Below are 14,798 nucleotides of genomic sequence, written 5' to 3'. Positions count from 1 at the left end.
TAAAGTTCATATACTTTTTTACTGTACAAGTCAATTCACAAAATGCAAATAAACCACAGCATAAGTGGTTCTCTGTGAATGCCAAGCTGCATGTAAAGTTGCATGCAATGTAGCAACACTCACTACAGACACAAACTAGCTATGCCTAATAATCCCTCCTTTTGAGACATATCACAGAGTTAAAAAAAAAAAAGAAAATACGGTGTACACATACACACACACATGGTGTCTGCAAGTAGTAGTATACCCGGCTTCTTTTTACACGTACCAAAGTCTACCAAACATGTAACGTAACACACAGCTGCAAAGCTATGCTCGCTTGTCTCTTCAAAACCACAAAAGGTAGCACGCAGGCTCAGTGAAGTCTCCTCACAATGCATTTGTAGGCAGCTATTGTAGCTCTCTCTTCTGACTAGCATTCAAGGCAAGAACCATGCACTTTTTCTCTTGAGTAAAATCTATTAAGCAATGAAAGCACAATCAATAGAAACACAACTCACATTCAATGTGTAGGGCTTTAATCAGGCCCACACCCATCTATCAGCCAGAGAAGTCCTACATATTCCTCATTATAATTCCCTTAATAAAAACTTTTGTCAACAGATTATGAATCAGAGTTGTAGATACAGCATGAATGTTTTCCGAGCATGCAGTCCGATCATCATATACTGCCATCATGTACCGAAGAGAATTGGAAAGTCTAGAATGTGCAGTAAGAAAAGAAGGGGAAAAAAATTTTTGACAATCTACATTTTTGCCAAATTCATCTCAGTATCTACTATCAGCAAATCTTCATAACATTTAAGTGCACTTATTCACCACTCAAGAAAGATTAGTCCTCTCTTTAAAGCTTGATGGTCTGAAGGTAGCAACAGAACTTCATAGTTCGGTGTACTTCGAAATGAAACCAGAAGCAATCGATAAGTAATCTCAACTGCGCTGAAGCACGCATCAAATGCAATGTGTTTTGCCACCGGGGCCTGGCTCAGAGCTCTTTACTATGCGGCGTATAAGACACTCTTTTTTGGCATTCAGAACGTGCAAAGCTAAGAAAAGAAAAAAAAAAAAGAAAAAGAAGACTCAAGCTCTAGTTTTCATGCGTGCCTTGTCTTCAGTATGTCAATAAAGTGAAAATGCAGAAAACTGATCATAAAACGATCATAAAAATAAGCTGAGAAAGCTTGCTGCTTGATAATTACATTGAAACAGTATACATATCTCTAGGGCCCTCTGCCTTCACCTTATCCCTGATACTGCTCCATGAATGCAACACTGATTTAGGTTAACAGGCAGTTTTCAACATAAGTTGTCAATACCCCAACAAATTTTTGAAAAAAATACAAAACCTTTTCAGTGAAGACATGCAGAAAATAGGGCCATAATATGATATATTGCATGGATAATCAGGACAAGAATAACTTGAAAGTGTTGGCACTTATGAATCTGTGAAAGAAATACCTGCAACTGATTTGTTAGGCAGTCACAAATGTGCCCTATGTAACGGCTTCCAAGCGTCTCAAATCAGGTCCTAAGACGATGTCAAAAAATTAACCCTTCAAACCACAACACTACTCCAGCGGTGAAATCTCCATGATGATGCCACATTTTGTGGCGATGTAATAAGCAAAAGACAGTACAATCACGCAATGCTGAGATGCTTGCAAGAAAAATGGTTGACTATGTAGAGAACAATGTAGAAAATAAAAACTCACAACTACTGATACAAATACAAAATGAGAAAAGAAAAGCAATTTGCACAACCTAAGCAAAACTACAGGTGACTTCCTCTGCGTCACATCTAAGTCTAGGTGTCACTAGGAACATATACCAAACACATCACGTGCGCACACACACCACACACACACACTAAAAAAGAAATGAATGATTACTGTCCGCATGAAAGCTAACTCGATTTTCTTTCGATATATATACAACAAAGAAGCACAATAGCTATCATGACCCATTTAGAAATTAATGGCACTTCTGGAAGCAGTTCAAGTTTTATCGACACAGCAGCACAAGAATTAACCCACTAGTTAATTCCATTAATCATGCTGCAATTCCTTTCATCATGCTGCATCAGTTTATCTCGTGAAGAGACGATAGCTCACAAATGGGAGCACAAGATGAAAGTGGGAAAAAGTGCTTTGCTAGCCCTGTGGGCTTTGGCTCAGGTGTGGATTGTATGTCTTGCTGTACTTCGTCAACTCTTCCTTGAAATAGGTCACAGTCTTCCTCAGTCCATCTAACAGTGGCACCTGAAAAAAATTGTAAAAGCAATTACACTCTAATATCTCTCAAATCCACTTTAGAGATTTGTACTATAGAAAGCTCTGCTTTACCTAATTACCCTCAATTCCAATACTTAAGCAAGCAAAACAGTAAGGCGGTAGTGAACACATTTACAAGCATCATATAAAGGCTGTTAAATCACAAAGGCATGAGCGTTAATACCGTCAGACTGTAAAACATGGCTTGAGACATTTACCATGAAAGTGGCTCATCTCTATTTTGGACAAATCAGCTGAGTTATTCCCCTCCAATATAAACCCGAACCGAGCTTACCAGCAAATGCCACTTCCGAGTGGTGTCTAAGCCAAAAGTTCAACCGGACGAGCATCCACTTATACTACCAGTTTGTGGCTCGAAAGTAATACAAATCATTTCAAACCAATAAAATGGAGGACCACACTTGAGCTGAAGACACAAGAATTGTACTATTTAGACAGCACACATCATCGCTAAATAAAACTAAGTTAGTTTGTCTCCAGAGCCTTGACTGAAGCATGATTCTGTCCAAGTAACCGGTCTGAAATGAATGAAAAGTGAGGGTAACTGAAGCAATTGTGGTAAATTTGAACTAGTGGTGTATGTTACATGTGAAACGGCTTTTCAAATGCTGATGTTAAGGATAAACCAAATAAAGACAAAAGAAATTTGGGGGGTTTAACACTGCTTAAACCGATTAAGATGTGCAAAAACACTGTTTGAAATGGTTTGGCATGGTTTTGCTTGGTGGTTTAGCACCGAGAGACTGGAACGGAGTTTGGCAAAGTGTTAAACGTCTTTATTTGGTTTGGTTTGCAGGGAAAGGAAAAGCACAGTATCCATCTCACTTCTAAGTGAACACCTACACTTACAATTGGCCGCATACAATTGGGGGTACTAGTGCCATCAGGAAAGAACAAAATTTCGTTTCGTAGCGCGCCCTGCAAGCGGATGCGCGTGTGTATAGCTTGGGTGCGTGTGGATCACTCGAATGTTCAACTTGACACTTTGGGTGTTACCTCATCAGCAGCCCACACGAAGGAGACCGCTTGTTCCCCAAAGTCGTATTCCGCTTTATTTTGTGGGCACCAGTACATATGTTGCTGGTTCGAATCACTACTACAAACTAGCCTCTAACTTGTCTAGCAGATGGATGCTAAATAGGAACCAAAATGGTTGGTATACCGCCACCCTGAATACTGCACAAATAATGGTTGCATCATAAGTGAGCCGATACTGCGCCTCTCCTTTCCCCAAAAACTAACCAACTAAAGTGTTTAAAACTTTCCCAAACTCAGTGCCAGTCTCTAAGTGTGAAACCGCCCAGTGAAACCATGCCAAACAGTGCTTTTGCAAGTCTCCATAATTTTAGGTATAGTCAAACCCTGGCTAATTTCTTTTGTCATACCCTGCTGTTCAGCATAAAAGCTCATAATGAAAGCAATATGCATGCATGTTTGTATTGTAGTGTAATGCCCACGTGGCACATTGCATGCCACAGTCCACAGCATTTGCAGCTTTTCCCAAGGTAGCACTACAAATGGACCTCTTTAAGCCTACTAAAGTCACAAGCATGCCCTACGTCATCATCCCATCAAATTTTGTTTGAATTCCTATTGCAGGGGCCAGGCACTTACTCAACATGATGTCCTGCATCAGTGCAGAACTGAAAATACTATTTGCAAATGATACCATGACGTTCATGCTTTTTCGCAAAACAGGACCCTAAATTGACGCGCGAGGTGCAGGGTCCAAATACCAGTGCAGCCGGGCATCTAACATTTTCTGATAGGTACAAGCTCCCCTTGGTATGGTGCTTTTCTCTTCTCTGGGATAAAAATGCTCGGAAAATGGTTCCTTGATCACTCCATGAGTACACCAAAACACTTGGTGCCATGGTGCACATTAGCCAAGCTGCCTTTGCACCACTAAAACAAAATCACCACCACCACCACCACTACAGAAAGCTGATAAGTACATGACACAGTTCCAACCACACATGTGAAGTTGCAAACAGACGTTGAATAGCCTGTGTCACTGATTAGACTGTGGACTGACTTACTTTGGGCTCCCAGTTCAAGTACTTCTTAGCACGTCCAATATCAGGCTTTCTCCTCTGCGGGTCATCGACAACTGTGCTAGCATACTCAATCTTGCTGGAGCCTCCTGTAAAAACAGAAAGGAGATTTAAGTGACAGGCAAGCGACTACAGCTGTTTCAGCATTCATAAAGGACAGAGGCCCAGGGGGCAAACCATAACACAAAATGCTTAATAAACCTGCAAATGCCCTGCATTCTCAACATTTGTATACACAATCCACCTAGTGAGCTCAGAACTGTAAAGCAATACTATTTCCTGTCGTGCAGACAATTCGACCCGTAGAAAAACAGCTCTGCTAGACATATTTCACAATGACCTGCATTAGTACCCAGCTAATCATGCTGAGCAGCGTTGCAGCAACGTGTTCCCTAAACTAAGGACTTGCCCTATTTAATTTCAAAAGAGCAAGCAGTTTACCTTATAACCTAATTAGAAAGCATGCCCTACAGACACAAAATTATAAAAAAAGTTTTATGGGTTCAGATGATTTATAGCCGGATTAGTATGCAAATGCATGGAATTTCTAAATACAGAGGTGAACCCTGTGTCAAAATTTCTTTACCTCCACATAACAAGAACATGGTTCAGACAACAATAACAACCTAAATACAGACTAAGCATGAAACTATACGAAGATGGTTTTTTTCCTGCCTGAAAAGAAGAAGAAAAATCTCTAAAGGCTACTGCTGTCCATGTTTACACGTCCCCTACCAGGCAGCTTACAACACAGCCTGAGTAAAACTCTCCGGCTAGCAAGACGCTCTACTATTCATGCAAGAAGATACAAAATCAGTACTGTGTGTCCGCTTCAGCTCATATAAAGCAAACTTAGACTATGAGACCTGAAGCTACTGATGGCAAAGATCCTACCAAATGCAGGCTCAAAAATACAAGCTAATATTTCAACAGAGTGGTTTATAGGCAGTCAAAACAGGAAAGCGTAAGCAGCTCACCAACAAGGTTCTTCACAATCTGTGCGAACTCCTCAATAGTATGCTCCTCAGGATTGCCCAGGTTTATGGGCCTGGAGTAGTTGGCGTGCATAAGACTGACCAAGCCATCTATGAGGTCGCTCACATACTGAAATGACCTGGTCTGCTTGCCATTGCCATGAATCTACAAGCAACATGGGTCAAAGGTTACCCATAAATATGACACAAACAATTTTCACATCTCCGACCTCTCTCACTTTCACACTGGCATATCTCACTCAAAAAGCAAGGATTCATGTTTATTCCTTCAACTATGGCATCAGCAAGCTTGATAAATCATCCATGCATTTCTATCCCAACAACGACCAACACCAATATGTCTCCTTTCAAAGTATATTCAAATTACAATGTCTTGAAAGGTATTTGACCGATGTACTAATAAGAAAGTGCCTGTAGCTAGGCACTGCTGTAGTAAACAAAGTTATGAAACAGATTTTCAAGCAAGTGCTTCCAGCAGAAGTAACAACCCTGTGTGACAAGTGACCCAGCATGCAAGTACACCACTGCTACTACACAAACAGATAATGTGTAATGGTAAAAGTCCTTAAGCACGCTGATTGACTTACAGTAATAGGTTTGTCTTGCAAAGCCTGCAGAATGAAGTTGCTGACCACCCTGCCGTCATTAAGATGCATGCGAGGCCCATATGTGTTGAAAACTCGAGCAACACGGACATCTACATTTTCCTGGGTTGAAAAACAGTAATACAGAGTTGAGCCAACATTCTCATACGGGCTGCTGGGTTACAAAGTTCAATAAACATGACAAGAAGGCCAAAGAAATTTTAGGCACATACATGAATTTTACAATAACTAGACTTGCACAAAGCACAATGCACAAAGAAATTTCGCATTGAAAATCAATGCTGCATATGATTTATACAAAACGCTTACATGTATAAAGCTTTATCAAATACGTATCCCCTGCAACACTGCCATAGACCATTTGCGTGAAAATATAATTTATTTGGTGAGAATGTGCACAATTTTGATCTCATTTTTAGACTAACACTCGACAACAATGCTTTTCCCAGTCCTGTTAAATGCTATTATTCGTACACAATCAGGAGGATCAGAAGCCGGACTGTTCCATTATGGCAAAGGTCTTAGCAAATTCTTTCGGTATGTGACATGGTAAGCTGAAGCTTCTTCGCATGTGGTGTCGTATGTCAGAAGCTTTCACTGCACAAATAGCAAACAGAGAGTTGGGGGTGAAAAGTTTCAGCATGCTTGAAGAAAGAAAATGTCAGGTGGACGGAAGCAAAGAGCATGTGAATTGGCTTTGGAAAAATAAGAAGAAAAAAGAAGGGACAAGGCAACTGTCAATCGTCAACTTACTTACTGTTGCTTACATGTCAGATGGGGGGAAAGGAAGGGGGGGGGGGGCGGCACTGTAATATGCATTTCAAGCCTAAGGGCAAATATCTGGATGATCACTTGCCAAGCAGGTTGCACATCAACACGGCACCACTTCGAAAGCAGTGCCAAAGTAACCATTGTGCCATAGGACGTCCAAGTAAATGAGCTTCTGACAATGCAGACTTACAGAGGTATTTAGCAGGAGTCCAGCAATAGTCTGAATCATCCACATTAATGGTGGTGGAATAAACAAAGTTTTGCTGTACTAGAGCCTTTCTTACGCAGGTTAAAAATGAGAACAACAACAGAAGCAACAGAAGTACAGAGACTTTTGCCTACTGCAGTTAGTGCAAATGATGTCTTCATATACAAAAATACATTGTGCAAGCAATGTCAATAGCCAGTGTCACACATTAATATTTTTGACACTGTTATTTGACCACACTGGTTTGGTTAAAATACCTACCCTTTCTTTTTTTTGCCTCTTTTAATTATTAAACTCAGAAACACATGACAGTGTTGCCATATGAAAAATGAGACCAAAAAGAGATGCACAACCTTCAAACCTATCTATAACTCTACATGCCTGCTTGGCGTATGCATAGCAGAGGGCTTCGGCTACCCGCTTGCCCTCGTCATAGCAGGAGCGGGGTCCCACTGGATTGACATGGCCCCAGTAATCCTCATTCTGTGGGTGTACTGCGGGGTCCCCGTACACTTCCGACGTGGATGTTATCAAAAGCCGGGCGCCAACACGCCTTGCCAGCCCTGCAAGCAAAACGAAATACAAAAGCTCGAGCTCAACAAGTGGTTTCATTAGCATAAGGAGGGGAACAAGGCTTGTAGGCAAATATATTTCCAAACATAGTGTTTACAAATCAAACTACTGTGACAAATGGCCAAAAAGATATAAAGGTAAGAGGAAAGTCTGTCATGTGGGCTCGTTACAGTCCCTTGGAATGTTTTAAGACGGTGACAAACAGATGACCATATGCTCCACTGGAAACATGCAGCAGGTTTGCAAAGTGGTTCAGTGAGGTGTTGGCGAGTAAAAGATCATGCTTTTCCTCTCGCTCTAAAAATATTTCATGAAAGAGACAAACTACAGTTGCTAAAATGACAAGAAATTACATAATGTAAAGTTACCCATGATGTCAAAGATGACGCAAATTTTATCTTGGCATTTCTTTTTTATACAAGCAGATCATATAGCAGAAACTAATGCCCAAATGGCAGTATTAACAGCTGTCCTCTAAAAAAGTAGTAATCACGTCCCGACACAAAAGCGTAAATGAATGTTTAGTTCTAAAAACTCAGCTGTCATGCTTTGTTTACATTCTGCATCAAATGAGAGGTCAGAGCATCACGTAGTCCCTCTGCAGACGGCAGCAATGGAACTGCTGCTTAACCATTGCAAAGGCCAAAATGTAACTACTTCGCGCTGTTTTTACTTCGCTTCAATTTGAAAGCTGCGTGTATGGCTTCAAAAGTTGTCAAGGCGTTTCACAGCACTTGGTTAAGGAGTGGAGCCTCTAAGCCTGGAGCGGCATGTCTGAGTTTGCAGGTCAACATCTCTAAGCGCACAATCATGGCACTAAATTTTAATGATACTGTGTTTTCACTGTGCTCCTAGTTCCTGCACTTTCTTAATTTTCTCCTGTGAGCCATTGTAATTGGTACTAATAAATAGCCAGCTGGCTGTGACTCGCATATAAGAAATACTTAACTTTTTTAGTTAAAACCTAATTTTGAAAGAATGTATCCAGTGTACTTTTATTGGTGTTTTTCAGTTTAAATCAAAGTCCAACCTCTATACTGTATTTCACGGTGTATAAGATGTGCTTTTTTTTTACAAAATTTTGGTAGTGCGTGCTATAGGGGTGTTTTTGAGTGTTTTTTTTGCTGTTGTTCTGCGCAATGTTCATGAAATAGTTGCGGTAGCGACTTCACTATTAAAGTAGCTACGGTCGCCTCACAGGTACCTAGAGGATTAGTAAAATTAAATTCCGAAAGATGGCGAAATCCATGCTCCTCACCCTTTCCACACAGCCAAGACAAGCCAACTCACTTTTCCAATTGCGATTTACAACATTGTTTGGGTGGCTACTGTATATGTGTTTCTCACATCCTGCATGAGCTTTGCCGCGTGTGTCACTGCACCTGAGCGCAACGACGATCAGCACAGTGATTATGAGTGCCAAGAGGATGCCTCAGCGGTGGCACGAGAAATTACGGCGCTTTTATTTTTTAATAGCACATCCAAAGATGAAGCCTTTCTAAGATTTGAGTAACAATAACAAAAGATCTTGCTGCACTCACTATGCGAGAGCACTTTCAGGCATGAGTGTTGCCTGTTTTTGCTTGTTTTTTTTTCCTGTTATTAGCACGTCACGAGTTTTCTTTCTGGCACAGAGTGTTTCACGATGGCCACGCAAGCATGCTTAGTCAAGTCCTATTTCAAAACCTGTTTAAATTGAGGTGCATCTTATACAAAGGTGTGCCTTATATACCAAATTTTTTTATGAAAGCCTCTAAATATGAGGGGTGTGTCTTATACATTAGAAAATATGGCACATAAAGAACAGTGCTCATGCAAACTATGACAAAAGTATGTTTTGAGATACCATTGAGGTGAAGTAACTGCAATCAAAATCGCCAGACCTAAAAATACTGGACAGCAACATTTCACGACTTTCAGAAGCCAGCATCTACATTTCATAGCCTGAAGACCCGGAAGCTATTCTCCCTGAAAGCAACACTCAGAATCCTCCAGGCATATCCATCTGCTTTGTGGCCACATTCTCCAAGTTCGTGGAGGTTTTGGTAACAAGAAAAAGATGCATTACTGAAATCAGCCGCATGAATACTGCTGACTGCTAAGCTTTCAAGCATATAGTAATATTTATTTTCACTTCTCATTTGTGGTCTCTCTGTGAAATAGGCTAGCCATTCATATTTGAGTTACAATGAGACCTTTAAAAAATGTTACAACTTATTCAAGATATTAATATCTAACAGAGTGCTTCGAGCAACTAGTATGCTAGAAGTAAGTGCCACTGTTATAATCAAACCTGTTTTCATTACTGAAAGACCAAAATCCAGATTTTCACTGCAGTGTCAGGCTGCATGCTACGCTTCCGGGGCGAAAAGGGCCTTCTCACCAAGAGTTCCTTACCAAGCATGTTGATGGTGCCCAAAGTATTTGTCTTGATTGTCTTCACAGGGTTCATCATGTAGTGTGGAGGAGATGCAGGTGACGCCAAATTGTAGATGTAATCGACTGCAAATGAGCATGGAACATGCTATTACCTGATGGCATAAGAGCGACCACTCTAAGGAAGTGAAATGAAATTTTTTTTATTCCAACTGCGAGATGTGGAAACAAGCAGATCATGGAACTGCTGCTCACTGTGAGTGCTTAGTCATGATGTTGTACATTGAATTATTGAATAAATTAAGTTATTACTTGCATTCATACAGAACCTTCTCCATACTGACATGAAACAGAACTGGAATATTTGGACATGAACAGCTTCGTGAAACTTGGTGCAAGATGACTTTACACAATAAGTCTCATACTGCAAAATTTTTCATGCCATTGACTACTGCATCCATCAGTATGAAAGCAGAAAAAAAACCAGTAACCTGAAACAAGAATTCTTACATTTTTGTTTTCCTTTTATATTTCATAAAAATGAAGACACAGAGATCTATGCTAACACAGAAAAAGTGGTATCAAACCATTAAAAATACTGCAGCCAAAAAAGATACCTGTACAGAAAAGTGACCGAAACGCTCAAGCAGCTTACTGGGGTGAAATCCACATTTCCTTATTATGCGTCTGTGCTTTGCAACATCACTGTTGCTGTTTACAAACTTACGTGCATGTGCCAAAATATCTGTTGTCACGGGCATCGAGGTGCTGACACAACTTTCAACAAAAGAACAGAACAGCCATAATAGTTACCAATAATCCAAAGAATGCTCTCTTCATAGCAACTCTAAGCTGCATAAACAGCCTCAAAGGAAAAAGATAGCCCACCTTGTGGGTAGAATCATGAGCATCCAAATTATTATTTCACTTGTCCGCACAGCCGCATTCTTCACACACAGCTGCTTTCCTTATAAGCTGCTTGTAGAGCTTCAACTCAATTTTGCAAAACAGAAGCACAGCAGCCGGCAGTCGGGATCGTTCCCGGGTTCATTTCGCCTCCTTTGAAATGAAGAGGCGTCCGCGTGCTGTGCGATGTCAGCACACGTTAAAGATCCCTAGGTGACTTGTATAGAGTGCGTATGATATATGTAGCATTGGGTGATTGATTGGGATGGTTGATAAAGTGGTTAATTGACTGATTGATCAATGCGTAGTGATAGGTGAACAGCGAATGAAACCGGCGTAGTGTAGAAGAATAATCTCGTGCGTGTGTCGCTGAGTAAGAGCATTCGTGATGAAACCTGTGGCTGGTATTAGTGCGGCAGCATCGTTTCACCAGATGAGCTTAATAGTGTGGGTGGGCAGAGCCATGAGCATCCATATGATTATTTCACTTGTCCGCACAGCCGCATTCTTCACACACAGCTGCTTTTCTTATAAGCTGCTTGTAGAGTTTCAACTCAATTTTGCAAAACAGAAACCTAGCCGCTGGCAGTCGGGATCGTTCCCGGGTTCATTTCGAAGGAGGCGAAATGAAGAAGTGTCCGCGTGCTGTGTGATGTCAGCGCACATTAAAGATCCCTAGGTGGTCGAAATTACTCCGGAGCCCTCCACTATGGCACCTCTTTTCTCTTTCCCTCCCACCTTCCTCCCTTCCCCTATGCCATGGTTCAGGTGTCCACGGAGCAAGTATGACAGATACTGCACCTTTCATTTCCTGTAAACCAATTATTTAAACTACAAGGACCATAGCATTAAATCCTACCTTCAATGAACAGTGGGCTCACAATGTCGTGATGAATGAGTTCAAAATTCTGATGGCCAATCCAATGTTCAATGTTGCGCTTGCTTCCAGTGAAGAAGTTGTCCACTACAGTGACCTGGTGGCCTTGCTGCATGAGAAAGTCCACAAGGTGGCTCCCCACAAACCCAGCGCCACCAGCAACCTGTGACAGACAAAACAAATTAGTCGACTTCAAGCACTCCTCAGGGGTACTCTTGCATGCTATCTAGTCCCTATCAAAATAGGAATGCACAAGGAGTGAAAAAAAAAGTAAGTATAAGGGCAGCTAATGTTGAGTTTTCCTCAGTTACTGAGAAAGTGCAGTGCCAGATGATAAAGGCAGGTAACAATGCAAATAAATATGAAGCGTCAGTATGTGATATAAAAGTAGACCGTAGATAACTAAACATGGTTGGCATAGATGCAGGACAAGTGAATTTTCCAGCTTTCGGTAATAAAGACATGCACTGAGCATAAGTAAAATTGTAGAGCATGTCTCAGCATGACACTAACTGCTATGGCATTTTGTAGTAAAATGCAGTGTGCAAAACATGAAACAGCTTGATAAGGTGTCTCACTACTTTGCACAAGTTACACCCTGCACAGGACGATAAATGTATCTCGCATATAAAGCACGTGAGAAGAATTATTACATGAAGCTGAAACGTATATCCAAGATGCACTCACCAGAAAGCGTTTCTTTTCTCGGTAATCTAGCTGTGTTACAGAAGGGAAAGTCTTTGGTGCATTCTTCTCAAGTTTTTGAATGCGAGCTTCCAAGTCACGCAGTTTCTGTTCCATTTCTGCTATCAGTTGGTCTTTCGCGTCAGCAGCTCCTTCGTAGTTACCTCTCACAACAGGCAATGGCTTGGCGATAGCACTGCAGTGAAAAGATGATACAGACATGAATAAGAAAAATATCACATTATGCATTTGCAGTTGTGCTACAAGACATATCAGGGTCAAACAGTACCACAAGGACACTATTTTCAGACCAGCAATGCAGTGTGTAGTGAACAAGCACGTGCTGTAAACCAAATTAAGCTAAAACACACACAATGTCACAAATATTAACTGAACAGCTCTATAGCAGAAAACAATGTTTCAAAATTTTGTCGCTAGTTTATATCTGTACTGAACAATAAAGGAAGGCCTGAAAGCAAACACAGAGACATGTCACAGGCAAAATATAAAGCTTACCACAAGGACTTCAAAGGGAATTTTCAAGCTAGAAACTCACGGAACAGGCTGCACCAATTTGACGCTCGAGCTTGCTGACGCTACAGGCGACGCTGAGGCAGTCGCTGCTCCTGACCACACCAACTGCCGGTAGCTGAGAGCAACTGGCCAGAGGAAGAAAAACACGCGGAACGTCCTTGAGAAAAGAGGGACAGAAGCCGCGCTGAATCCCAAAAAGGTAGAGACCTTCACTCCATTGATTAGAAGGGAGGGTACAACTCCCAGTATCCAGACCACAGCTGCAGCCAATCAATGCAGTTCAACGCGAATTTGCGTTCGCTTTGTCTGCAAAGTGTGCCGTGCACAGAATGATTGCCAATTAAGTATGCGTATACACCGAATCTATAGAGCACTTTGCGAAGTTTGGGTCGGTTTTCTGGAAATGTTTAAAAAAGCGCAAACGTCATTATAAATCCGTAATTGGCTAATACGATGTTTCCTACTTAGCTTTTACACTAATTACCCCTTTTTGCTCGCACTGTTATTCAATGCCGGCACCTTTCGCTTAAGAGTGAAGAACAGGTGTCTAGAATAAACCAAGGTGAAGGAGAGACTAAAGCCAGCTGGACGGTTGTAAGCGCAATTCAGGCGTACGTGTTACTTACCAATTGCCAGCATTAGAAGACAGGCCACCGCGTACATGCATGCCATCTTGATTCTTAATCGCACGCGCGAATTAATTGCGCCAGGCCGCTGCATTACATTCCACATCAGCAGCACAGTGAGCACGGTCTAACCACGCGATTCAGTTTCGGAACCCATTCGAGATGGAGACGTAGCCTTGAGCATTCCATTGGCGCGCTCACACGTTCAGTAGACGTTTTCCTCACCAGCTGCACATTTGCGACAAAGTCTCGTGTTGCTTGGCAACAATTGAATAATCACGCAACATGTTATTTATTCTCCACAGATTACAATAACCCGCGGCTAAACGCAGCCGTCTGTCTGTAGTACATGTGTAGCTACTGCAGAGCCCACTAGGCGCCGCTAGCGTCCACCAAAATAAACCCATTGTTGCAAACACAACTTTAGCAACTTTAGCATACGCATATTGTGGTGGCTTGAAACAGTTGAAAGAGAATAGATTGATTGATTGATTAAAACTTTAATTTCCACCGATTTAGGAGGCCCCCTACTCCCCGCTCCTGGCACGCAGGCCTGAGGAACGGGGGCTGGAACCTCCGCGACTAAGGACTGGCGAATATACATTGGTTATTCGCGGCCTCAGCCGCCAGGCGGACGGCTTTCTGCTGGTCAGCGGGGACGTCGCTTCGCAGCAGGGTTACCCAGGCTTCTCTACTTTTAATGTTGTCCCTAGCGCCCGGAGACTTAGGGCATTCCCAAATTATATGGTCGAGGGTCCCCCTCGCTTCGCAGGCTTTACATTTATCGTTTTTTCTCTCCTCTATCTGGGTGTGAAACAACCAGACAGGGTTCGAGAAATTTCCGGCTTGTAATCGCCGCCAGGCTATGGCCTCTCTATTATTTAAGCTAGGATCCGGTGGCGGCATCAGACGTCTTCCTAATCTGTAATATTCGATTATTTCTTTATAGGTTTGCAAACGTTCGTCCATCGCCTGGCAGTCGGGCGGCTCCGCGTTTGCCCGGAAGTAGAGATCTCGGGCTAAATCATGGGCCGCCTCGTTGCCGGGGACGGACGTGTGTGCTGGGACCCAAATTAGGGTGATTTTGCGATCAATTTTAGTTGTAGCTTTTAGAATTCGGGCGGCTTCTTGTGAGACCCTGCCTTATTCCGATATTCCAGAGAGCAGTTTTATTGTCGCTAAAGATCAATCTAGCCTTCGTTCCGACGCAAGCGAGCGCTATTGCGACCTTTTCAGCCGTGTCTATGTTTCTACTTCGGATGGTGGCGGAGACGACTGGTGCGCCGCTACCATCGACT

General features: G+C 42.1%; 1 protein-coding gene across 1 annotated transcript; it reads right to left on the bottom strand.

Annotated features, from left to right (window-relative positions):
• Positions 1–13,875, bottom strand: Uxs (UDP-xylose synthase). The gene is made up of 10 exons (XM_084595030.1): positions 13,501–13,875; positions 12,897–12,999; positions 12,344–12,536; positions 11,639–11,819; positions 9,895–9,999; positions 7,306–7,487; positions 5,928–6,047; positions 5,323–5,485; positions 4,331–4,434; positions 1–2,258 (listed from the first exon to the last, which is right to left on the bottom strand). Exons 1-10 carry the CDS (start codon positions 13,604–13,606, stop codon positions 2,151–2,153), a joined length of 1,365 nt encoding a protein of 454 aa, XP_084451156.1. The 5' UTR covers positions 13,607–13,875; the 3' UTR covers positions 1–2,150.
• Positions 13,876–14,798: the final 923 nt, after the last annotated feature.

Source organism: Amblyomma maculatum, chromosome 2 (genome assembly GCF_055883805.1).
Source record: "Amblyomma maculatum isolate TAMU_Amacu chromosome 2, ASM5588380v1, whole genome shotgun sequence".
Classification (NCBI taxonomy): domain Eukaryota; kingdom Metazoa; phylum Arthropoda; class Arachnida; order Ixodida; family Ixodidae; genus Amblyomma; species Amblyomma maculatum.
This window is presented reverse-complemented; position numbering and strand designations above follow the sequence as displayed.